The sequence below is a fragment of the Podarcis pityusensis genome (genome assembly GCF_964106645.2).
Source record: "Podarcis pityusensis genome assembly, chromosome: 1".
Classification (NCBI taxonomy): Eukaryota; Metazoa; Chordata; class Lepidosauria; order Squamata; family Lacertidae; genus Podarcis; species Podarcis pityusensis.
The window spans coordinates 30,238,978-30,265,234 of record NC_138028.1 but is presented as its reverse complement, the minus strand read 5'-3'; the positions used below and the strand labels follow the sequence as shown (position 1 = coordinate 30,265,234).

Genomic DNA, 26,257 nt, shown 5'->3' with positions numbered 1-26,257 from the left:
CTTGCGAAGCGCCTCCAAAACAGAAAACCCTTTCGTCTTGCGGGTTTTCCGTCTTGCGAGGCATTCGTCTTGCGGGGCACCACTGTAATCGCTTACATGTTTTCAATGCATGAAGTCCCATGTTCAGCCCACAACCCTTCAGTTATATGTTCTCGGATATAAGGGCTAGGAAGGACTTAGGTCTGGAACCCTAGAAAACCATCAGAATCATAGTAGTGGATTGATCTATTGGCCAAACCTATTTGGTGTTTCGCAACTTTCTGACTAGTTGCAGGACCTTAGCCAGACCTAGCAGAGTAAACACAGAATCCACGGAAGCAATTGGCAACTTGGCTGCAGACAGGATAGACGAAGCAGGAACCAGGAACTTGTAGTTAGGTGTTTATTATATACAGTGGACTATTTACAGGAACAGAACACGGATCTTTTGCTAGCTCTCTCATACACGACTCACAACTCCTACACTGACACACAGAACTCTGAACTACTGCACTAACACATTCCAGTTAGTAGGCCATTAATTATCACTCCCTTGAGAGAGCCTGACCAATCAGGGAAAGGTCTCCATGTCTCTGTTATCACCAGGCAGACTTACTTCTTCAGATTGCCTTCTGGCTGTCTGCCAAACCTTAATTGACTCTGTCTGAGTAGCTGCGCGTACACAGTTTCCCAACATGATCAGCTTCAGGATTTGGGGAGTCCCTGAGCAAGAGATTGTTGATATACCTCCTTATCTGGTGGTGAGAGCCTGGAGACCATCCCAGGGCCCTCTGCAGAAATGCCATGTGCAGCAGAGTTGAGCCCCACATCAAATTATTTTGAAAGCTAAATTTAGCTTTCTAAAATATACGTATCATTACCCATATCAGTATTGCCCGTAAGTAGCATCTTCACACAGTCTCTTGAGTTCCATGTGTAAGTTCATCCTTTGAATTCTGCATTAGCCCCTAGAATAACATCATACTCCGGGCCCATATTCACACAAATCTGAAAGGCGGCTTATCCATAGATGTGCATTGAAATTGTAAGGGGAGGAGAAAATTTCACATTTTTTGGCCGTCTTCTTTGTGAATACAACAAGTCAGGGCCCAAATACACATGACTTTAAATAAATTAATGCAGTCAACATGCAGGTTGTTTCAAATGCAAATAGGATCTAGAAGGAGGGTATAGTATAGTAGGGAACTACAGAGTGTGGAGAGTATAAACCTTTCCCTTCTGCCAAGGTCTCACCAAAAGTGCTGCCCCCAACAAATACTCCCGGCTGCTTGCACCAGGAGAGAAGCTTGCATCATAAACAATGAACCCCCCCCCCTTGTGCAAACAGCAGGTGGGGATGGACTTTCACCTGGGCCAGTGCAGCAGGGTAAAGGTTAAGATCTCCTTCCACGCATCTTACTATTTCAATGCTGCTCTCTCCTGCTTCAGATGAAAAATATGCACATTAAATATGCATTTTAGGTGCAATTAACGTTGACATACATATTTATACTTTCTCTCTGTATTTTATTTAATAATACATTTAAATGCATATTTTGAGATGTTCAAACTGCGGAGAAGTGCATCACAGCATTTGGAGAACAGAAACATCAGCTAAATATTGATCCTCACCAGAGGTGCCGAGTTATGTACCACAATGGGGGGGGACACCTTCATTGTGTGCAAGATTGGGGGGGGGGGTCAGCTCTATCCCCACATATGGGGGGCGGCTAAGCTGTCCTCAGCCCCATAGAGCTGGCGTCTGTGATCCTCACATGAATCTGAGCAGTGTATACCATTTCATTTTGTATCTTTGTAAAGGTCCGACTCCACTTTCCTCAATTTGGTGCCCTCCAGATGGTAATGCCAATCAGCCAGTATGGCCAGTGGTGCAATGACATCTGGATAGTACCATGTTGGGGGCAGGCTGGTCACATTCCTCAAACACCTCTTTATTCAGAACAGCTTCATCCTTTTAAGATGTTCGTCTTCTTTCCTTGCCTTATTCCCCTCCCCCCCCATGCATTTCAGAATATTTCAAATAATCATCTCAACACAGAAGGAGCTGAAGCTATCTGCAGGATGTTCTACAATAATATTTCAAATATCCGGGCTGTTCAGCTTTCAGGTACGATTTCTACCTCTATAGACACAAGTGGAATTACTCAGCAACACTGATATTTCTGAATACTGTACACAGGAACACATGAAAGTAGCCTTCCTCAACCTGGAGTCCTTCAGATGTTCTGGACTGAAGCTCCTTTCATCCCTCCCTGACCACTGACCACTGACCATGCTGGCTGGGGCTGATGAATATTGAAGTTCAAAACCATTTGGAGGGCACCAAGCTGGGGAGGGATATTAGACAACAAGGCTGGGAAGACCTGTGTCTGAATTCTTGGCTACTTCCAGTCAGATCAGGCTATTCTGGGGCTAGAAGAAGAAGTGAACCTGCAGATTTTCATGTTTTTGTTATAAATGAGTGAGGGTCAAGTGGGACCTGCAACAAAATGTTGCAGTGTGGAGTGCTTCCTATTCATGATGCCAGCCAACCATACCGTTTTCTAAGGGCCTGTCCACATTTCAGCAGTATTTAGCTGTTAGTGCACTTTTACCCCATTTCAATTAGACTGTAGTCCCGACCTGCACATATTTGAATTTGTATATGAGGAGCAATTTTGGTCTTTGCCATTAATATCAGTAGAAGTTCCCTTTTGTCTCCACCTTCTAATGTTCTGATTCTATTATGTGTTTGTGAATGTGAACGCCATGCATTACATCTGAGTCATTCCAAAGTAGGAAGTCCGTAAGCCCTTTGGAAGGAGCCATGAATAGGGATGGGAAAAGGAGGGAAGGAAATGAGAGAAACAATCTTAAACCTCTGCTTTGTTCTGCATTGTTTTGACGTGTGACATTTGTAATACACAATCCATGTCTGGGGACACATCACACAAGTCAATCTCTACAAAGGAAAACTGTGCATGCATTCTACTGAGCAAGAAGTTCACATAAAGCTATGGTCAGTGCTTTTTTCCTGGGGGTACACAGGGATAAGCACACCCCTCAACATTTTTTAGAAAAGAAAAGAAAAAGCACTGCCTATGGTACATTTATCAGGAGGACTCCAGCTCCAAATGCGGCTGTTTCAGTCATGCACAAAAGATATATGTACTTTGTATGTGTTGTCTATGTGATTTTCCTACATGGAAGTGAGGTCAATGTCGGTAATTGACTCGTGTGAAACAACCCTCTGTTAGCATCCTCTTTTCCTCTTCAGGAAACAACTTTAGGGAAGAGACAGCACTATATTTTTCGGAATCATTAATGGTGAGTAACTTGTGAGCTGGGGGAACTCTGGGAGTCTGTGCAAAAGGCAGTAAGTGAAAGGTTATGATGCACCCTTCAAAGTGAGGGATGGCAATGACCTGTGGCAGCAGGAAGAGAAGCTACTTCATGCCTTGTCTGCTCAAAATCGTTCTCGCCAACCTTTGTTTATTCATGCAGCAGGTGGGAGATGGGATAGAAAAACTGCTGTCTGTAGAAAAGTACGAACAGGCGAATGGCAGGAAGGGAAGAGCCCCTCACTCCGCCCACCTAGTGGTCACCTGATTTTCTTTCTTTTTAAAATTGTCATAAGGAAGCCTAATGGAACTGCTTCTCATGTTTAATTTAGCCCTGAGAGGAAATGTGGGTTGCCAGAAAGGTGCTGTGGTAAGAGGTACCATTATATTCCATGCACTGGAGGACTGGGGAGGGAGTATCAGAGAATCAGAGAATAAGAGACCAGAAGAAAAGAGGACGGGGAATATTTTCTTTCATGCTATATCGACAATGTTCTTCTCAAGTAAATGTACTCAGTACTGTGAGTAAAAAGGAAGAAATAGCAGCACACTGTGTTGAGCACAATTTGTTTCAGTCACACACACACACACACACACACACACACACACACACACACATTCTCCACTACAGGGAATGAACTCCTTCATGCTTGTTGACTTCCTTTTGGGTGAAATATTATTGCTGCTGAACTTTCTGTTGTTTTTGGGGGGGTGGGTTTCTTTATGGGTCACTGTATTGAAATTTTGAAATGTTGAAATCTTAATCAGAAGCAGAACTTTGGGTTAAGGTGTGCATTGAACCAGACACTGAGAGTATGCCAACTTATAAAAATACCTGCCGTGATGTTTCAGAATACCAGTTGCTTGAAACCGCAGGAGGAGATTGTTCTTGCTCTCAAATCCTTCTTGTGACGTTCCCACAAGCATCTGAGAACAGGATGCTGAACTATATGGGACAGTGGCATGATCCATCAGGCTCTTATTTATGTTCTTTTGTCATCACTGTCAGTATCTTGGTGGACTAGGTTGATGCACACCACAAATGGGTGTTTATGTGCACGACAAGCAATGATCATTAGATACTACAAATTAGGAAAACGGGATGTCTCAGTCCAGTGCTTGGTCTGAAGGCTGCAACTGAGCTCATAGGTCTGTGCACCATTTCTCTCTACAGGTCAATTACAGAGTGATAGAGCTGGACCTCAGCCACAATGAGTTTGCTGACAAGGGAGGAGAGCAGCTGGGACAGATGCTGGGTAACCTTCTTCATTATTTCTACATGGCTACCAGTGGGCCCATAGAGTTACGTGCTCCCTGCTTCCACAAGCAGGAAGAAGTTCCAAGAGGCAACACTACCTGTTTGGTTTCCTTTTGGAGGAGAGACAGACCCTCCAAGTGTCCCTATTTTCCAGGGACATCCCTGATTTACAGAAGCCATCCCGGTTTCTGATTTGATCCCGGAATGTCCTGCCTTTCCTTAGGATGTCCCAATTTCATTGGAGAAATGTTGGAGGGTATGGAGAGATTGCTGGAGTCTTCTGCTGCTTTTGTAACAGTTGGCTTATTTGCAAATATATAAATATAGCACAGGTGGAAACTAGCACATTAAGCATTCTTAGCAGGCAGCAGATCCACTAACCCATTCATCATTTATTCTGCAAGAAGCCTATTGTGCAATGGCTCCTTCTGAAGCAGTGCATTGGTAAATTTATCATAACCATTTGTTTAAAATGGAAGAATTAAAGAAGACTTTGGGAAAGCTAATATAGCATTCATGTATTTTAATGTTGGTACTCTGCCTTCCAAATACAGTATGATTCCTGACAATTTATAATATCTCTTGACTGTGTAATCCTAGTTTCACCCTTGCAAAACTAGTTCCCAACACCCATAACAAATTACAGTTTCCAGGATTTCTTGGGGGAAGCCGGGTGCTTTCAGTGCTTTAGATGTATGGTGGACGGCCAAAACAAAGAAAGCTAATCAGAAGGAGTTTTTTGTGTAAAGACTGCAAGCTCGCTTCAGTTCTTATACTGAAAACAATTTTTTCGGCTCATGATGTGCTCAGAGGCATTCTGCATCATTTGTTAACTGGCTCAGGTTGATAAATCTTTAAGTTCTAATTTTAAAAAACTTGGAGTGTGTCTGACAAACCTGAAGTCTGCTAACTCCTGCTCTGGAGGCAGAAATGCAAAATAAATAAGCAGCCTCATCATTTCATGGATTTGAGACCATGTGGTGGCCAGGAAGCATTCCATAGGCGCCAAGTCTAGCACCCACAATGCGGGGCTCTGACGCGACTTCCGGTTACCTGAGGCCTCATGAGACCTCTGACGAGACTTCTGGTGGAAACCGGAAGTTGCTTTTGGAGGTCTTGCAAGGTCCCGGATGTAATCTCTAAGGCCTCGGAAGAGCCGCTGACCTGCCGACCCAAAGTGACCTCATGACGTCACGTTACATTACAGGTGCCATTGGACACCCATAACCTGGGGCCCAAGTCAGTGCCTCTGAGGCATTCAGTTTACTTCTGGAATAGTGGGTAGCTTTGCCCTTCCCTATTGTGGAAGGAAAAGAAGGCTGGCCTCACCATGAAAATTCAAGCAGTAGTTACCAAGGGTGGCCCTGTCAACTTGCTGTAGTCTTCTTTCTATCAGATATACAGTGGTACCTCGGGTTACAGATGCTTCAGGTTACAGACGCTTCAGGTTACAGACTCTGCTAACCCAGCAATAGTACCTCGGGTTAAGAACTTTACTTCAGGATGAGAACAGAAATTGTGTGGCGGCAGCGGGAGGCCCCATTAGCTAAAGTGGTACCTCCGGTTAAGAACAGTTTCAGGTTAAGATCGGACCTCCAGAACGAATTAAGTTCTTAACCCGAGGTACCACTGTACAACATAATTTTGATTTTTCACTTATTGGACAAATAAGCTTCTAATACTCTTCCTGGGAATAACACCCCAAACTTTTAGAGCATTTCCATTACACACAAACAACACACATTTTTTGGTGTTAAAATGGATGTCAGATATGTGATTTCTAACCAGATAAGAGTTTCCTCTGGAGCTTACCCCCTTAGCAGAAATAGCATTTTCACAGAACCAATTCAGCATTGTTAATGTTATTAATCCAGCATGAAGGTCAGCGGATGCCTGCAAGAGGCAGATAAATCCATCATTATGATGAGAGCCAAAGGGGGTGGTGGATAGATAGCTTGATATGCTTATGCCTCCATCAAAATCTGGCTTGGAAACGAAGGCTTGCTTCTAAAAAAAGGATGCACCATCCCAGCCGCTGTGATGTGGTGCCCTCCACATGTTGCTGAATTCCAACTCCCAGCAGCCCCAGCCACTACGGTGGGAGTTGTAATCCAGCAACATCTGAGGGACACCAAATTGGCGACTTCTGTGAACCAAGAGGGAAAGCTTCTGGGAATGTGTAGGAATCCAACTGTTTTCTCAGATCTCTTTCCACCACAGCTCCGCAGAGGCACAATTGAGTCCCAGAATTAGAATCACCTTAGAAACTCTTGACTGATTATGTTTCAGTGTATCTGTATGTGTGTGTGTGTTTATGGTATACACACACACACACACACACACACACACATAGTGGTACCTCTGGATGCGAACGGGATCTGTTCCGGAGCCCCGTTTACATCCTGAAGCAAACGCAACCCGCGTCTGCGCATCTGCACGTGCGCGGGTCACGATTCGCCACTTCTGTGCATGCACGTGATGTCATTTTGAGCACCTGCGCATGCTTGAGCAGCGAAGCCTGGAAGTAACACGCTCCGTTACTTCCGGGTCGCCGCGGAGCGCAACCCAAAAATGCTTAACCTGAAGCTACTTCAACCCGAGGTATGACTGTACTGGTTGCCCCTTAGAAGTCTGGCCGTAGAAGTCTGCCCCTTCAGAAGGTTGCCCCTTAGAAGTCTGGCCACATCCTTGGGAAAGAACCGTCACTGTTAACAACTGTATGTCATGACTGTATCATTGCTGCTGAGGCATTTGCAGGGAGTGGGGAAGGCAGAAGGTTGAAGGGGCAGGAAGGTTTTATTGTGAAAGGCAAAGAAAAACCCTCAGCCACTTCATATTTAATGGCAAGAACCGACCTGCCCCCAAATATGAACCCCACCACCCCTGAAATGTACAAAAATCCCGGGGCCGTCCTAATTATGTCAATGCGAGTCTGGGATCATCACAGACCCTCCTCCAAAGAGACATTTATTTTCACCCACCCCAATCTTTTGCATCCTCAGCAAGTTCTTTTCTTTTTTTTCTTTCTCCTCAGCCAACAATGAATCGCTGGAGGTTCTGAACCTGAGTTGGAATCACCTGCGCATGAAGGGGGCTGTAGCCCTGAGTGCAGGCCTCCGGGTAAGACTCCGTTGGGTCCCTCGCGGATCCTGGGGAGAGGATCCCGGGAGCAAGGCGAGGCTGGAGACCAATTCAGGAATAATGCCTGAACAGGGCCGGCGTGTGGGGATGAAGAGGCAATGGTGGAAAGAGGCCTGTGGTGATTAAGAGCAGCAAACAGGGTGCCTTTGCTGCTCAAAGTACCTTTTACTGCCCCATCTCATAGATGGTTGGGGTGGCGGGGAGAGTGCTGTTGTCCTCAGGTCCCTCTTTCTGGTTTCCATGGGCATCTGCTTAACCGCTGTGAGAACAGGATGCCGGAGTAGATGCACTATTGGCTTCATCCAGCAGGCTTGTCTTATGCTCAGCGTGGCAGCAAAATGGGCATGCATTGGGAGTTGGCACATGTGCTTTTTTCCTGGGGGGACGCAGGGGTACGCATACCTCTAAACATTTTGTGAATCTAACGGGAGAAGAAACTCAAAATGTTAAAATTTTTAGTTTCTTCTCTAGCACGGTGAATTGTCAGTTCCATTGAATAGCACGTTGATTGGTCAGTTTCGTTGTTACCACCTCCTATGGCAGCTTCATTTCCTGTCGTGATGTTTCCTGAGTCTCAGACGGAAGCGAGCGTTTAATGTGTGAAGCAGTGTGGAATGTGGATGTGTGTTGTTTTACTGATGAAAATTTGGCCTCATTGAGGGGCAGTATTTCAATACGAGTCGGAAAACAACTGTGAGCTGTCAGCTGTGTAATATGAGACAATGCATGTTCTTCGTACTTTTGTCCATTTACTGTATTTATTTTTCCCGGTTTGAACTATAAAATAGCGATTCACTTGAGTCAAAATGAGAGTACCCTTAAATATTTTTTTAGGGGATAAAAGCACCTGGTAAGGCAGTACCATACCCACACCATCCAACTTTTTCAGATAAAAAACCGGGATGAGCGACATTCAGAACGCGCTCCTGGGCAAGTCACGTGACCTGTGCCACTATCTCACACCAAAAAAGCTTTTTTTGGGGGGGACAAGGTAGCGTGTGATATTGTCGCACCTAAAAGAGCCACTGTGGTCTCGCTTGAAAAAACAGGATCCCCCCCTTTCCCCCCCCGGGACATGCCGTACCTACCTTGCTGCACACTCCAGGTGAGGCCCCTCCAAGTCAACCCACATTCCAGTATGGGCCAAAGTCCAAATTGGGCACTATTATTTATTATTTTCAAAAACTTTTATACCCCGCCAGTTTATCTTTTAGAAGATTTCAAAGCAATGTACAGCAGTGATTTTTTTTAAAAGCATAACTAAAACCACAACCCACGAGCTTGGAATATAAACTAGCCCTGTGAGGAAAATTCTGGCTGGTGGGTTATAGGCTGGCACAATTGCCTGGCACCGCTAAAAAGATTAAAAATAATAATAAAATCACTGGTGTTTGGGCAGGCACCAAGAGGAAATCAAGTTACTTTATTGTTTGGTGGTGCTATTAAGGGTACAAGCTAGATACCATTATGTGAAAACTGGCACTGAAGGAGCAGGCAGGATTTTGTGACTTGCAGCTGATCCTAAAGGAATTTTGGAAGAGCCATTCACATTGTAATAAACTGGACTTTAACCATCAGAGAGCTTTACAGTGCCATCCTCAGCATGTCTTCTTGGAAGTAAGCCCCTCAGTTGGTACCCATCTGTCTCGGGAGACAATGGAGGAGTGTGCCTTGGTGGGGGGAAAGGTGTGTAAAGTCAAACCTTTGGGAGTTACAGCGCCTGCTGTGGCTATAGATAGTGATATGGGAGAGACATGGTTTGTTGCAGCTGGGCAGATGAAGGTGTCCGTTTGCACTCCCTTGGCGTTCCTTGTCTCTGTGATCCTCCTGAAGGGTTCTATTTTTATTATTTCTATTATGTCTCCAGAACTGGTTCCAGGGTGATTTACAGGGTTAAAAAGAACATATACATGAAACCACAAATAAATGTTAATTTCTCCTCTCTCTTTCTCTTTCTGGAGGCCAATGGAGCATTGAAGGTACTGGACCTTTCATGGAACGGTTTTGGGAATGAGGGTGCTCTGGCCCTTGGGGAAGCCCTCAAGGTCAACAATGTGCTAAATGAGCTGGACATCAGTAGCAACCATATCAACAATGAAGGGACGTTAAAGTTGTGCAAGGGGTTAGAAGTTAATGGTACCCTTAGAATCCTGAAGGTAGGATTTTATTTTCTGAGCTGGTTTGGAGCTTGGCAGCATATGGTATATGAATGATGTTTTGTTTTTGTAAATTGTTTATTCAAAAATATTTCTAAACCACTTAATTTTTTTTTAAAAGTCTAAGTGTTCAACAACCCTACAAGTGAACTTAAAGAAACTAGAACAATATCATAAAAGCAGAAGTCAAATGGTACAAAGTCCAGCCTATTGATCAGGGAAAGCCAGCAGAGAAAGATACGTCTTTACAAGATGTTGGGAGCAAATAATTGATGATGCTTCAGGTATAGCTGAAGGAAGGGCATTCCAAACTGGAGAAAACGTGTTAAACCGAAAGGTTTTTTTGTTGTTTGTTAGCGGAAAGGCTATGTCTACATCTACAGTTCTCTAATCAGGCGGACATGAAATTAAAAATGAGAAACTCAGTGGAAAAAGTAAAGAAGAAATATCTCTGCTCCCCCCCCCCCCACATTATATAGTGATTAGGCTTTGCCCTGACTAAATTATTATTGTTCACTTTAAAGATCTGCTTATATTTACTGTTATGATGTAGTAGATATAATTGGGACAAGTTATTTATTTATGAATGCACTTTCATAAAAATATATAGCAAAGTGCAAACTATAAGAATAAAATAAATAAAACATCAATAAATATACGGTAAATACAGTACATACTGATTTGTTAAAATTTTCAGGCAGTCCAATGTGCCACTGCTGCTCCCACCTCCCAGTCAACATACCATGGATGGCAATAGATAAGCAGTGCGTTCCACTGCCCTTAGTCCTGTCACTATAATTCCCATTTCCCAGATCAAGAACTGAGGTAAAGCGTTTATGTATTGCCACACAATATCCATGTCAGAACTGGAACCATCCCCGACCTTTCAACTCAGTTCTTTAACCTTAGGACTACTGATGGTGCATTCCTTTCAAGCAAGTGAAATCTTTCCTGTCTTCAGATCATCTGTGATTTCTTTTCCTTATAGATGTCCCACAATCCCATTTCAGTAGAAGGCGCCATTGCTCTCGTCTCATGTGTCAGAAAGAACACAAGCACCAAAATGGAAGAAATCAATATTTCGGTAAGATGCTAAGGGAGAGTTCAGTAGCCCTCATAATTCATAATGCTGAAATCCTGCCTAGGCACAAATGCAGACAATTCCAGCAAGAAAGAAAAGTGTGAGGCATCTGAAGAAACTGGTGTGGCTGCATAAGGAGCTTACAGATGAGCTGAGATTTAAGAAGGGCATCTATTAAAAAATGGAAGAAAGGGGAAACCGTGAAGGAGGAGTATACACGAGTAGCCAACAGTTGCAGGGAAACGGTCAGGTGGGCCAAAGCTCAGAATGAACTCAGGCTTGCAAGAGAAGTTAAAAATAATTTTAAAAGGTTTCTTCAGCTATGTTTGAAGCAAGAGGAAGAGCAAGCAAGTAGTAGGTCCTCTGCATGGAGAAGACGGAGAAATGCTAGGAGGTGACAGAGATAAGGCGGAACTCCTCACCACCTACGTTGCCTCTATGTTCACCCAAGAGGAAAGTGCCCAATCTGGTGATAACAGAATAAACAATGCAAGGAGGTAGCAGCAGCCCAAGATAGGAAAAGAGGTAGTAAGGGAACACCTAGCTACTTTAAAAGAATTCAGATCTCCAGAGCCTGGTGAGCTGCACCCAAAAGTACCAAAGGAGCTTGTGGATGTAATCTCAGAGCCTCTGTGTATAATCTTTGAGAATTCTTGGAGAACAGGTGAGGTCACTGCAGACTGAGGGCAGGTAAATGTTGTCCCCATCTTCACAAAGGAGGGGAAAGAAGACCCAGGTGACTACCAACAAGTGAGCTTGACATCAATACCAGGAAAGGTCTTGGAACAGATAATTAAACAGTCAGTCTGTGAGCACTTAGAAAAGGATGCAGTGATTACTAACACCCAGCATGGCTTTCTCAAAAACAAGTCATGATAGACAAATCTCATTTCTTTTTTGATAGAGTTACCAACTTGATGGATCAAGGGAATGCTGTGGACATAGTATATCTTGATTTCAGTAAGGCTTTTAACCAAGTCCCCCATGATACTCTTCTGGGAAAGTTGGTACAATGTTGGTTGGATGAGATAACTGTTAGATGGATTTGTAACTGGTTGGCTGACCAAACCCAAAGAGTGCTCACTAAGGTTCTTTGTCATCCTGGAAAAGTGACAAATGAGAAGCCACAGGGTGTTGTCCTGGGTTCAATCCATTTTCCATTTGTGCTGCATATTTTTAGATTATAAACCTGAGGACAGGGGCTGTTTTTAGTGATTGGCAAATCACACTGGAGGCCTTTTTTGGATAAATAGCTGTGTGTGTGTGTGTGTGTGTGTGTGTGTGTAAATAGCAAAGTAAACAAAAAGTTAGAAGGGGGCAGAATCAATTATGCAAAATGAGAGCATTTGTTCTATTCATAGAATTCAATTTTTGCATTGCCTGGGCCCCAAATTTTGATTGAGATGGATTGCACAAGGTACTCTCAGCCTATCCCCTGGACATTGAAACCAACCAGACAGGCTCCAGGGTTGTCATCCCATTGTAACCGATTACAGTGGAACCTCAGTTGTCGAACGTAATGGGTTCCAGAAGCCTATTTGGCTTCTGAAACATTCGAAAACTGAGGCTCAATGGGGCAGTCAGCAAGCCCCATTGAGAAAAAAGAAAAAAAAAGAGAAGCCAATCAGCTTCCGAGACACGTTTAAAAATGGAACCATTCACTTTCGGTTCGTTGGAGTTTGGGAGCCGAAACATTTGGCTTCTGAGACATTTGGCTTCCAATGTTCCACTGTATATGGAAATGGGATCTTGCCTGTCTGCCCTAAATCCAATCTGCTCTGCTTTAGAATGTGCTGGTGAATGAAGGCTTCATCAGGTTGCTGGATGTAGTCTGTGACATACGGCCTGAACTAGATGTTGTCTATGGAGGGGTTGGAGGCCACGTTGCCCATAAGATTCCACCACGGCCAGATGCAATGAAGCTGATTCAGGTGAGGTCCTCTTCTCGCATTTTTGTCATGTCAAAGAGAGAGAGAGAGTTTGCTTCTCTTTGGGTAGCAGTGGAGAACCCGTGGCATTCCAACAATGATTAGGCTCCCATCAAATGGAGTTCAGTAACTGACAGGCCACAGGTTTCCCATTCCTTGCTTAGTGGCCTTGCTGCAAAGTCAGGCTTTTCAAACAGTGCATCCACCACTGGTTATTTACAGACTGCACATCTTATCTCAAGGCTGCACTTGTACTACAGAAACACTGCATTACCGGAGAGAGCACACCCCTTAAAAGCCATGCTTTTGCTGCTCATCAAAATGAGGTTACTTAGGGTTGCCATACGTCTGGTAAATCCCGGACATGTTCTCTTTTGGGGGGCCAACATGCCCATCCATGGGGAATTTTTACATTTTAAATGAAATGTACGAGGGTTTGCATTTGTTTTTGGCACGGGTGCAAGCCACGGCTGCTGTCACCCCGAGCTTGCTTCCCTCATCTCTCCTCTGGAGCAATGTTATGAAGTGTGTAGTTTGCATGCAAGCTTGCAGTTCTGACATGCAACCTGATTCTCAGTTCTAGGGAATTTTTGATGTTGGAACCTGGATGTACTCAAGAGTTGGGCACCACAAAAATTAACAGACAACAGATACATCAAAAGGGATTCGGCTTATTGTCTCAAAAAAGAGAATTAGCACTAAAATATTGTTAAACGTCAGAAAACAGCACACTTACACTAGCCTTGGTTTAAAGGTAAAGGTAAAGGGACCACTGATCATTAGGTCCAGTTGTGACCGACTCTGGGGTTGCAGCGCTCATCTCGCTTTATTGGCCGAGGGAGCCGGCGTACAGCTTCCGGGTCACGTGGCCAGTATGACTAAGCCACTTCTGGCGAACCAGAGCAGCGCACGGAAACGCCATTTACCTTCCCGCTGGAGCGGTACCTATTTATCTACTTGCACTTTGATGTGCTTTCGAACTGCTTTTTTTTTAAAATGATATTTATTAAAGTTTCAAAGAATACAAAAACAAAAAATAAAAATACAAGAAAATACAAAATACAGAAAAAAGAATAAAATTTTTAAAATATAACAAAAAAAAGAAAAATAAAGAAAAACATACAAGATAAAAACAGTTAAAAACACGTTAACTTTCCATAGCATATCTTCCTTACCCTTATTTCCCCGGACCTCCTCATACCTCCCTTTTTTGTATTCCAGTTCAGTTTGTTAGTTCAGCAAATCCTTACCATTAAGCTTTTACCCATTTGTAAACCTTTTTTCGTATCTCTTAAAGCATTACAGCTGGAAACCACTTAGTTTCTATCCAACATCCTTCTAAGATTCATTAATTTTACAATATTTCTGTAAATAGTCTTTAAATTTCTTCCAGTCTTCTTTCACCGACTCTTCTCCCTGGTCTCGGATTCTGCCAGTCATTTCTGCCAATTCCATGTAGTCAATCACCTTCATCTGCCATTCTTCCAGAGTGGGTAGATCTTGTGTCTTCCAATACTTTGCAATGAGTATTCTTGCTGCTGTTGTAGCATACATAAAAAAAGTTCTGTCCTTCTTTGGCACCAATTGGCCGACAATGCCCAGGAGAAAGGCCTCTGGTTTCTTCAAGAAGGTATATTTAAATACCCTTTTCAGTTCATTATATATCATTTCCCAGAAAGCCTTAATCTTTGGGCATGTCCACCAAAGGTGAAAGAATGTACCTTCAGTTTCTTTACATTTCCAGCATTTATTATCGGGCAAATGATAGATTTTTGCAAGCTTGACTGGGGTCATGTACCACCTGTATATCATTTTCATAATATTCTCTCTTAAGGCATTACATGCCGTGAACTTCATACCTGTGGTCCATAACTGTTCCCAGTCAGCAAACATAATATTATGTCCAACATCTTGTGCCCATTTAATCATAGCAGATTTCACCGTTTCATCCTGAGTATTCCATTTCAACAGCAAGTTATACATTCTTGACAGATTCTTAGTTTTGGGTTCTAGCAGTTCTGTTTCTAATTTTGACTTTTCCACCTGGAAGCCAATTTTCTTATCCAAATTATATGCCTCCATTATCTGATAGTAATGAAGCCAATCTCTCACTTTGTTTTTTAGTTTTTCGAAACTCTGCAATCTCAACTTGTCTCCTTGTTCCAAAATTTCCCAATATGTCGGCCATTTGGCCTCCATATTGAGCCTTTTCAGAGCTTTTGCTTCCATTGGTGACAGCCACCTTGGGGTTTTATTGTCCAGTAAATCTTTATATCTTATCCAGACATTAAACAATGCTTTCCTGACAATATGATTTTTGAATGCTTTGTGTGCTTTGACCTTATCATTCCATAAATATGCATGCCATCCAAATACATTGTTAAAACCTTCTAAGTCCAAAATGTCTGTGTTTTCAAGAAGTAGCCATTCTTTCAACCAGCAAAAAGCTGCTGATTCATAGTAAAGTTTAAAGTCTGGCAGGGCAAATCCACCCCTTTCCTTTGCATCAGTTAATATCTTAAATTTTATTCTGGGCTTCTTGCCCTGCCAGACAAATCTAGAAATATCTCTCTGCCACTTCTTGAAACAATCCATCTTGTCCACAATTTGCAGTGTTTGAAACAGAAACAGCATTCTAGGCAATACATTCATTTTTATCACAGCAGTGCTTTCGAACTGCTAGGTTGGCAGGAGCAGGGAACGAGGAACAGGAGCTCACCCTGTCACGGCGATTCGAACCACCAACCTTCTGATCGGCAAGTCCTAGACTCTGTGGTTTAACCCACAGTGCCACCCGCGTCCCTTAGCCTTGTTTTAGAAGAGTTTAAAACCAAAATGCCTTTTCGACATAACCATTCACTGCCCAGAGTGGCTGCAGCAACCCAGTCAGATGGGTGGAGTGCAAATAATAAAAATACTATTATTAAAGGTACAAGAAACCTTTAATAATAATCTGGCCGTGCTACACATAAACCAGCTTCCTAGTCGACTCCTGTTTTCAAAAGCATGCATTCTCTGCAAGACTCAGTAGATGGTGCTATTGAATGGGAAAAGAACATTACAGTACTTCTGGAGAGAAAGCAATTACTTTCCAACCTGACCTACCATAATACGTAAGGGTGGCATACTCCAGGTGTTAGGGACTACAACTCCCATCATCTCTGATCATTGACCACACTGGCTGAGCCTGATGGGAGTCCATCAGCTTTGGGAGGTTACCACATTGGCTATCACTCCCCTACATTTTGAGGGCATAAACTGCTGTGCTGAGACAGAGGTTCACAGGAGCCAATATAAGAGTCTCCTCCTAGCAATATGAAGACCCAGGCCTGGAGTCAGCCCAAATCTTCTTTCCACAATTCTGAAATATAAACACCCTAAAATTTGACTAGATTACTCACAGCTTAGTTGCATTGTCTTCGATAGTGCTTGCTCCCAAGTAAATGTGTATTGGGCTGCAGGCTAAATTGCATGCGGCAGTGTATCAAGTTGCGAGAGACCTCTTCCAGTATCTTTTGATTTTGCAATTTATTACCAGGCCTTTTGAGTCGATAGCAAACATTTCAATAATAAATCCCATGGTGATAAAATAACCCAAGAGAATAAAACAGCACAAAAATAATCTTAACTTCTTCCTCAGCAATGACATATTTATAAAAATCAACACTGTTCTTAACTGCTTAAAAGAGAAAATAGAGCTGGCCTGATGAACATCTCTGGGGAGGGTATTCCATTAAGTGAGTGCCACAACTAAGAATCATGTACTAATCTTAGGGCCCATCCGTACCATCCGAAATACCGTTTAATGCCTTGAATATTCCTGCAATGGGCAGGTTTAAGTAAATGGATGATATTTTCAGTTAATAAAGAGCACCCAATAACATATTTGTATTGTAAATGCTTAAAGATAAACAGGAAGGAAGCAAAAGAATAAGCAGAATCGCTTCAAGAGTGGTTCTATCTAGTGGTTCTGAGCAACAGAAAATGTAGCCTCTGCATCAGAAGTCCAAGATGTAGATATAATCTGAATATATAAGAAAAACAGTAAATGCTATCCAGGGGAGAGGGATCAGACTTGTGGTCTCACATAGGTTTCTTCTATTTTCTATTCCTAGAACTATTTAGATGAACACAAGTTGAGGCTCTGGGACTTCTTTAGGAATATGGACAAATATGGCAACATGAAGATTCCCGTGGCGGAGTTTCGAAGAACCATGATGCTGGTATGTCCCAGAGGCCGACTATACTAGAATGTTAAAGAGATTTGATTGGTTTAAATTATCACGGATTCTCTCAAAGACTCCTGGGTCTTGCAAGTTCACTGGGGTGTCTGCAATATTGGCTGGGAGGACTTCAGCCCTTTCCCGGAACTGCAGTTCCCATGTTTTCCATTGTTGGAAAGTGAAACAGTCAAGCAAGTATGGAAGCAATTTAAACGTTTAGTGTAGACAGATGAAAACAAGACTCATTTTCTCACATTGGTACATCTCTAGCTACTCCAAGTACCTACCACAAACCCTGTGGTTTATTGTTACAATATTTCATTTTCATCCTCGTAAGTATTGCTGGTACAGAGAAGCAGATGGGAAGAGAGACAACTGGCTCATCAAACAGTCAGGAAAAGCTGTGACATTTGTTGGCAGGGGTCGTGGCTGTTTAGAGAACGAGACGAGTTGCAGAGATTGAGCCATCTGAAAACATAACTCAAACAAATCAGTATGGATGCGCTGAAACATTATTGGCCAAAGTCTAGATGTGAGATTGGCAATGGGCAGGGGCGGGTGCTGAAATTAAAATTCAGAATTGGTAATGGACATAAATATTGGAAGTGGTGAGCGAGGGTCATGAGAGTTGGGTTTTCCACCTTGTGTTTCAGGCCAGGAGTGCCAGCTTGGCTCCCGGGGCCGTGGGTGCCATGCAGTGTGCATGGCCATGGCACCGAAATTTGTGGGTTCCCAGCCCCTTCATGGGAAATTTTGTGGGTGCTTGGGCATCCGGGGCCCAGGGAGTTGGCACCTATGTTTCCGGCAGTTTGAGGTGTATTATTATAAACAGGATGTGTTTAGAGATGTTGAGTTAGGAGGAGTCAGCAGGCTCTGTCTGTTGCATGGTCCCTTTCTCAGCAGATAAGATAGGGAAGAGAGGGAGGTGGGCACTATTACCTTACAGCCACCCAACAGAGGAAGAAATATATCAGGAGGGCGGAACTTCTGTCCCTCCAGATGTTACTCGACTCCAGCTCTGGCAAAGCCAGTGGCCAGGCATGACAGCAGTTGTAGTCCATCCACATCTGAAGGGTCACAGGTTCCCCATCTCTGGAATATGTAACTGTACTCCATTTCAATAATGTTATTCTTCTTGTATCACAAGCAAAAAAAGATTCCCTTGGACCGGGTACAGGTTGTGGAGCTGGTGCGTAAGCTAGACCAAAGCAGGACGGGGTACGTGGACTACAGGTGAGTAAACGGTAGCCAGATTTGGCCTGTTACTCTATTCTCTTCTCAATTTCTGGTTTTCCGTCAAGAGATCAAATAGATCTCTCAACCAGGCCACAGGTCTGCATTTTCCTATGGCATGACTTCCAAAATTGTTCACCTTTTACAAATCTGCTTGGAAAAGGGTGCACACACTGACCTCCATGGCGTTCTTTTGAGTTAGGAGGAGTCAGCAGGCTCTGTCTGGACAACAAGGAAGGACAACAAGGAGGGAGCCAGTCTAGCTTCTCTAGGGAGGGAATTCCAAAGTCTGGGAGTAGCCACTGAGAAGGTCTGAAGGTGCTAAGGCTTGGACTTTGATGGTCTCTAAGGGGTGGGACGCGGGTGGCGCTGTGGGTTAAACCACAGAGCCTAGGACTTGCCAATCAGAAGGTCGGCGGTTCGTATCCCTGGGATGGGGTGAGCTCCCGTTGCTCGGTCCCTGCTCCTGCCAACCTAGCAGTTCGAAAGCATGTCAAAGTGCGGGAAGGTAAAACGGCGCTTCCGTGCACTGCTCTGGTCCGCCAGAAGCGGCTTAGTCATGCTGGCCACATGACCCGGAAGCTGTCTAAGGACAAACGCCGGCTCCCTCAGCCAATAAAGCGAGATGAGCGCCGCAACCCCAGAGTCAGTCACGACTGGACCTAATGGTCAGGGCTCTCTTTACCTTTACCTTTAAGGGGTGGGCATTCTTGTATGCTTCTTCCTTGTTCTTTCCTTTGTAAATTCAGTCTCTTCGTTGTTGTTGTTGTTGGTGGTGGTGGTGGTGGTGTTAAAATTATTACCTTCCCTTCAGTAGCATGTCCCAGGATTGGTTACAACAATTTTAAATGTCAGAATTAAAAACAGTTAATATACTGTCTTTGGCCTCAACACTTCCTAAGAGCCTGAATGTAGATTCATTTCTAAAGTGATAATAGAACTGTTTTAGTGATAATGCTATATGCTAAGATTTCCCAAACTTGGGCCTCTAGCTGTTTTTGGACTACAGTTCCCATCATTCTTGACCACTGGTCCTGCTAGCTAGGGATGATAGGAGTTGTAGTCCAAAAACAGCTGGAGAACCCTGCTATCGGGTTTATTGTTCGGACAGCTCGCAACTTAATGGCCAGCGCATATTGCTTCCAGCCTCTGGCAGGCTGGTTATGTGCCTTCAGCATCATGTGCAGGACTGAGCCTTCGGCACACAGCCACACAGGGGGTAATTATGTGCCCGAAGCCGATTTCTACATGTGATGCGGTGGATAGATCTGACTGTGGGTTTGAAAGCAGCACATGCAAAAATACTCTTGCTTTGTTTGTTCTGTGCCCAGCGCTAAGTTCTTTTCAAAGGTCTGTTGGGGGATGAGGGAGAAAAAATCAGGTATGCATCCCATATCGCGTGAGCAAAAGGTAGCTTGTACAAGGCTCTGTTCTCCAATTTGGGGCAATTTCTCCCTCCCACTGCAGCCCTATATGACATAGCTCACCATGTTTGGTAGGCCCCCCGGCCTCCTGAGATGCTTTTCAGGGGGTAAAGGGAGCAGCATGGGGTGGGGGTGGAGAGAGTGGAAGGGAAAGGAAAGATCCATTGTGCAACATTCTGCTTGTGCAACACTGGATAGAACTCTCAGTAAACTTTCTTTTTTCAAAAAATAAATCCTCACTGTTTTTTTCCTTCGCCTTTCAAATTAGTAATTATAAAGTTGAGGAGCCAGAAAAGAAGCCTGAGGAGGTGGAAGAGGAAGAAGGCTAATCAGGTCCAGGAGTGAGGTCAGCCAGTGAAGGATGGAAGGATAAGTTGTATCAGGAAGCTAAGAAACATGTCCTGTGGGCTGAGGGAGATGTACTGGAAGTGGGGAAATAATCAAAAGTCTTGACTTTAGACCGTAAAATATACTGAAATATCAACTGATTTCCAAAAGAAAGAAATACAGAATCTAAAATATTCTAGGGAAAACACAGTACAACCCCCCCAAGCAGTGCATTTATGATTATTATTATCTTTACATTCCCATGTGGAACTGTGTATGTCATGGTCTCCAGTTAGACATTCCTGTCATGATTCTCCCACCTAGGCTCATGCCATTTTGTGAAATCCTTCTCGTTTCAGACATCATCATCTAATATGCTTCATATTTATAGTGTGGCAGAAGCAGTTTTAGTGCTTTCTAGATCAGGAGATGAAGAGCCTCCAGGTGTTGACAGACTCCAGTTCCCATCAGCCCCAGCCAGCATTGTCAATGGTCAGAGATGGTGGGAGTTGTAGTCCATTGGGAGTGCGCTGGTTCCCCATCTCTGCTTGAAACAAAGACACATTTTTGCTGTTTCTGAAGCAAGCTCTTTTAAAAATTAGTCTGGCAAGTGATGAATAACACACACACTTCTCCCATTGTGTGATTTGTTTGTATTTCAACCCTTCAGCAGTCATGCACTTTTCTGCCATACAGCTCTGATGTGGAAGTAAATCCATATTGACAGTCAAATGGAATCTACACCCATTAAAAACCCGCTGCGAAATGTTTTTTAATTTTTTTTTTGAAAAATATATTGAATTTGCCATAGCTCACCATCACCATCTAGTGTCACATTTGTATATTGCACTTTACAATACAGCTGAGGCCTGAGAATGGGCAATGCTGGGCTTGGTAGACAAATAGTCTGACTTGGCATAAGGCAGGCACTGATGTACTTATGCTCCTAAATATTTGTATTCATTAAGATAGTATGCATAATTGTAGACTAAAAGCGAAAACATTAAGATACTTCAAATTGCTGTGATTTAAGGATGAAGAGTAAGCGTAAAAGTTCCAATCAGTCTGCCTTCCTTGCACACTGAGTTTCTGTTTCTTTCAGAAGAGTGAATTTTAGCAGGTACAATATTTGCTTTACCTGCATAAATTTCCACTCCTCCATGACTATGGGCTGTTTGTCCCACCGCTTTCCCCTGGAAAAACCCACACTTTAGTGCTGAATCGGAACAAATGGCAGCCGGGTTTTTTGCAGATTGCCCATTTGTTCCGATTTAGCACTAAAGGGGGAGTTTCTGGTGGGAAGTGGTGAGGCAAAGGCAAAACCCATGCTCAGAACCATGCTTTCTAGACACAGGACAGGCAGAAGTGGGGATAAGCCCTAAGAAAGATTTGGAGGTTGTCTTTTGTGCTTCAGCTTACTCCAGTCAGCACATTTTGAGGCATGCCTGTGGGATCTGGACAAATGTCTCAAAACAGCTGAGGCTTCCTAAGGAATTTTGCTCTTCTTCAAGAGCTGAGATCCTTCTCTTGCTTCACTGCGTGACAAAGGAGATTAGCTGTATTGCAAATTGCAAGGCACTGTTGTTTTGCAAAGTAGCAACACTGGGCTGTGTGATCTGCAGTGCCTCCCTTCTCAGTATTTTGCAGGAGGAATTATCATAATGTTAAGTTTGCACAAATAAAGCGGATTAAAGTGCTCTGTTAAAGTGCAACAAATCCCCTTCTTTTAAAAAAAAAAAAAACCACACCACCGACTTTTTGTAGTTTTGAAAGAAACAGAGAAATACATGGAAAACTCTGAAATGAATGAATGGATGTACAAACACTCCACAACAGTATTAGGATGAATGCAGAATGAATGCTCATTGTCATATAACCACCCTGTAAACAAAGCAGAGGAAATGTGCAATAAAGACCAAACATAGTCTAACCACCTTGTAAGCTTTGTGTAAGCAAATCAGGTTGAAATGCTGCATAAACAGGTCATCTGGATGAGCCCTTAGCTAGAGATACAGAGAACCGTTGAGCGGCTGAGTCACCATGTCAAAAGTTTAAAGGTGAGTAAACTGAGTTCAGGGATGCGGGTGGCGCTGTGGGTTAAACCACAGAGCCTAGGACTTGCCGATCAGAAAGTCGGTGGTTCGAATTCCCGCGACGGGGTGAGCTCCCGTTGCTCGGTCCCTGCTCCTGCCAACCTAGCAGTTCGAAAGCACATCAAGTGCAAGTAGATAAATAGGTACCGCTCTGGTGGGAAGGTAAACAGCGTTTCCGTGTGCTGCTCTGATTCGCCAGAAGTGGCTTAGTCATGCTGGCCACATGACCCGGAAGCTGTACGCTGGCTCCCTTGACCAATAAAGCGAGATGAGCGCCGCAACCCCAGAGTCAGTCACAACTGGACCCAATGGTCAGGGGTCCTTTAAACTGAGTTCATGTGAGGCTGTTTTAGAGGAGCCCAAGATGCTTCTTGTGCAGATCCAGCCTTTAGATGAGATTTACCATAGTTTTCTGTGTATAAGACAATTTTTTTTGTTATAAAATAATGTTAGAAATTGGGGGTCATCTTATACACTTATAGTACAGAGGGGGGGCCGGGCGATTGGTTGCAGCCGTGAGCAGGAGATTGTCAGCAGCGATTTGGCGGGTGATTGGTGGCTGTCGCAAGGGCTGCTGTCGATTGGCTGCTGCTGTGGCAAGTGGGCGGGTGATTGGTGGCTGTGACAAAGCCTGTTGATGATTGGCTGCCACTGTGGCAACTGGGCAAGCGGTTTTTGGCAAGCACCCCCCCACACACACAAAAAGCTGAACAACTCTGGGCAATCTCCCCCCATTTTCTTAATTTGGAGTCCCCCAAAATAGGGGTCGTCTTATACATGGGAAAGTATGGTAATTCTTGACAGAATGACCAAGTTCCATAGCAGTAGTTAATCCAGTAAAAGGCAGGTCTGTAACAGATATATGATTCTGTGATTCTATGAAATTTGTGCAACCATTTCTTAATACAGGGTACTTTGAATCTCACCATTGCCCCTCTTCAAGAATATGATATTATACAAGTTTGATAATAAGAAATGTGGCACACTGATAGTTCACAGTCTTTGAGTAAGCTAAGGCAAAAGAAGAGTCTTAAATCATTGAAAATATTTTTATTCGGTGGGTTGGGGGGAAGCAAATGCAAAATAAGCTCAGGCATATAAGAAAATACACACCAAAATAGCATGCTGACTTAGCTAAAACTCTGACTTAGCTAGAGGATGAAAAATGCTTTGTCAGGACTAGATAATAAGTTTCCATAGTTATAAAAGAAGTTGCTGTTCCGTTTGCAGGTTGGCTTCTTAATCGCAGAGAACAAAGCGAGCCCAGGAGGACTGTATATTGTACTTATTTCAAACATCTGAATTGGCTCTTGTTTTCCCGGGTTCAAGGATGACGATCCAATCAAAGGGCTGTTCTTTCTTTAAAGGCTTTATCCAGCCTCTGTAGATGGAGAGAAAGAAGGGCAGGAGCGGAATAAAATTGATGCATTGGCCAACTCTCCTGGGAAACCGAACTTCTTTTAAAATCCTAATACGAAATGTTATGTGCAGCAGACTGCATTATTCCTCTGTTCTGTACAGTGCCTGGCATCCTGTTTGTTTGCACATGTAAAAGCATTCTCTAAAAGCTTTCACTTTGGCCAAAAGGGGTCTCAGAGCTGCTTAGAAGCTCAGTAGGGAGACAGCCCCTACCCTGCCCTCAGGCTTACAATCTGAAAGAAATGACACACTTAAAGAAAAATAAATGGGGAGGGAAGAGGGGAATGCAAGCTTAGGCAACCAGGTTAGAGTTCTTACGCAGCAGCAGCAGGGGTGTCCACCAGCTAGGACAGAAAGTCAGGTCTCTGTGCCCTCCAGATTTAAGTACATACTAGTATTTTAGGTTTGCACAGTTAAAGTGCATCAAAACACCCTGTTGCCTGAGTGCAACAAAACCACTTTAAAAACCACACACAGACTTTTTGCAGTTTGGAAAGAGACAGGGAAATGCATTGAAAAGTGTCAGATGGACAAATGATTGATGGGAGGGCTAGAGATGGGAAGGTCTGGGAAAAACCCGGAAAAATTGGGAAAAGTCCAGGTTTTTCCAAAGCTGTTTTTTCCCCAGGAAAATGGGGTGTGTGTGTGGAATATTCAAACTATATCAAACTGTGTGTTGGTTTTTTTCATTTTTTCTGGAAAAAAACAGCTTTGGGGGGAAATGGGGGGAAAATACCTGTCCCCCCCCCAATTTTTCCGGTCCCCCCCCAGGCCTTCCCATTTCTAGGGAGGGTGCGTAGACACACCACAAGCAAATCAGAATGAATGTTCCTTGTTGTGTAACCACCCCATAAACAAATCATAACAAATGTTTAGTAAGGAGTGCACATCATCCAGCTGCTACATAAGCAAATCAAGAAGAATGCTGAATAAACATGTCCCCTGGAGAAATGATATGTCTGTTTCACACTCATATCCAGGACTGCCAGTCTATTGCAGTCTTACACACCAATGATACCACTTTCCCCAGGGAGGTGGGATGTGAACACCTGATTACCAGATGACTCTCTGCTTCCAGAAGGCCCCATCTATTGATAGAAATCTTCTTCGCAACAGTTGCATGGTTGACTACTTTGCCAGTGCCATCAGGATGATCTCCAGCAGTCCTGCTGGTTCTATCATCACTCTCCTGAGCAGACTTTAGTTTTGCAATTATAGACAGGACTGGGAGTGAGCTCATCCAGACTAACCCTCCAACTGCAAAATAGTATCCTAGTAGAAATACTAGACAGGTTTGGTAACTGCAGAAAAGAAGCACTTGAAGCACAGTGATGATCAAAGCACCCTCAAGGAAGCGATACAAGAAAAGAAACCCATGCAACAGGACAAAGCAATACTATGTGCTGCGTACTAAGGCAGGGCCTTCAAGGTGGTGGTTCTGCTACATTGCTTAGTGCACCAATGGACGGACTTCTCACCTGGAAGCATCCTTTGCCCCTGCATCCACCCAGCCTTGCAGCTCACTCACACAAGGCTCCTCTGTATAACAGAAACGGGAAGACTTGCAGAATCTGCTTTATTTTTCACTGGAAGGTTGAGGTCCACCAACTGGAGCCACAATGAAAGACAGACAATTAGAATAAAATAATTCTGAGCCCAGGAATTTGGTCCAAGTACCAAAACTGAACTGATTGTACATTCCTTCCACACAATCAAAAGACCTCCGGTTATTCCACCCTCTGCATCAGAAATGGGGAACTTCAAGCAGCTCTCCAGACGTTCCTCTCTGGCCCTTGCAACACCCCTTACTGGGGCCCTGACCCACATCCTCCGGTACTTTTGCCTGGGTGGAATAGATCCCTGAGCTGTGATTGTGGTGTGTATCCAACTCAGACTAGCCCTCAGATCAATAAAAATTCCTCTTCCCTGCTTTACAGCTTTTTTCCTTTGAGCAGTGTAATTGGTGTGTGTGTGTTGCTTTGTTGTTGCCATTGATAAACAAATGGGAGGAGTCAGAAATCTTTGCTGATGCACTGCATATCACCCAGATGTTTATCTGCCAGTACAACCTTCTGTCCATCCCTGCAGTGTATGGAAATCATTGTACCGGTTGTTGTTGTTTAGTCGTTTAGTCGTGTCCGACTCTTCGTGACCCCATGGACCAGAGCACGCCAGGCACTCCTGTCTTCCACTGCCTCCTGCAATTTGGTCAGACTTATGTTAGTAGCTTCGAGAACACTATCCAACCATCTCGTCCTCTGTCGTCCCCTTCTCCTTGTGCCCTCCATCTTTCCCAACATCAGGGTCTCTTCCAGGGAGTGTTCTCTTCTCATGAGGTGGCCAAAGTATTGGAGCCTTAGCTTCACAATCTGTCCTTCCAGTGAGCACTCAGGGCTGATTTCCTTAAGAATGGATAGGTCTGATCTTCTTGCAGTCCATGGGACTCTCAATAGTCTCCTCCAGCACCATAATTCAAATGACACTAGAAAATGGCAAATGAAGAAAATGACATTAGTAGAGACTTAGGCTGCACACCATACATTGAAAGCACATGATCTTCCCCAAAGCATCCTGAGAACTGCAGTTTCCTGGGAACTGTAGCTTTGTTGAAGTTGAAGTTGATCCCAAAATGCCTTCAGTTCCCTCATTCCTGC

At 43.8% G+C, this 26,257-nt stretch overlaps 2 protein-coding genes across 4 annotated transcripts in view; one reads left to right on the top strand and one right to left on the bottom strand.

The window, feature by feature from the left end:
- LRRC74A (leucine rich repeat containing 74A) overlaps window positions 1-23,620 on the top strand; it is a 29,517-nt gene extending 5,897 nt beyond the window's left edge. Inside the window, exons 5-16 of one of the 3 annotated variants that reach the window (XR_013978928.1) lie at window positions 2,011-2,107; window positions 3,257-3,306; window positions 4,495-4,576; window positions 7,613-7,698; window positions 9,681-9,875; window positions 10,864-10,959; window positions 12,744-12,887; window positions 17,000-17,107; window positions 18,255-18,340; window positions 20,033-20,110; window positions 22,074-22,148; window positions 23,415-23,620. Coding sequence is in view for 2 of the 3 variants with exons in the window: in XM_080978711.1 (XP_080834837.1) it covers window positions 2,011-2,107; window positions 3,257-3,306; window positions 4,495-4,576; window positions 7,613-7,698; window positions 9,681-9,875; window positions 10,864-10,959; window positions 12,744-12,887; window positions 17,000-17,107; window positions 18,255-18,340; window positions 20,033-20,093 (1,005 nt within the window). In the remaining variant the exon portion in view is untranslated. Of the gene's footprint in view, window positions 1-2,010; window positions 2,108-3,256; window positions 3,307-4,494; window positions 4,577-7,612; window positions 7,699-9,680; window positions 9,876-10,863; window positions 10,960-12,743; window positions 12,888-16,999; window positions 17,108-18,254; window positions 18,341-20,032; window positions 20,875-22,073; window positions 22,149-23,414 lie in introns of those variants that run through there. The other 2 variants (XM_080978711.1, XM_080978710.1) reach the window with 2 other exon arrangements.
- Window positions 23,621-23,710: 90 nt separating this feature from the next.
- The window catches only part of LOC308462189 (uncharacterized protein), a 138,031-nt gene continuing 135,484 nt past the window's right edge, over window positions 23,711-26,257 (bottom strand). Inside the window, exon 4 of the mRNA XM_080979584.1 lies at window positions 23,711-26,085. Coding sequence (XP_080835710.1) covers window positions 25,724-26,085 — 362 coding nt within the window. The 3' untranslated portion in view covers window positions 23,711-25,723. The remainder of the gene's footprint in view (window positions 26,086-26,257) is intronic.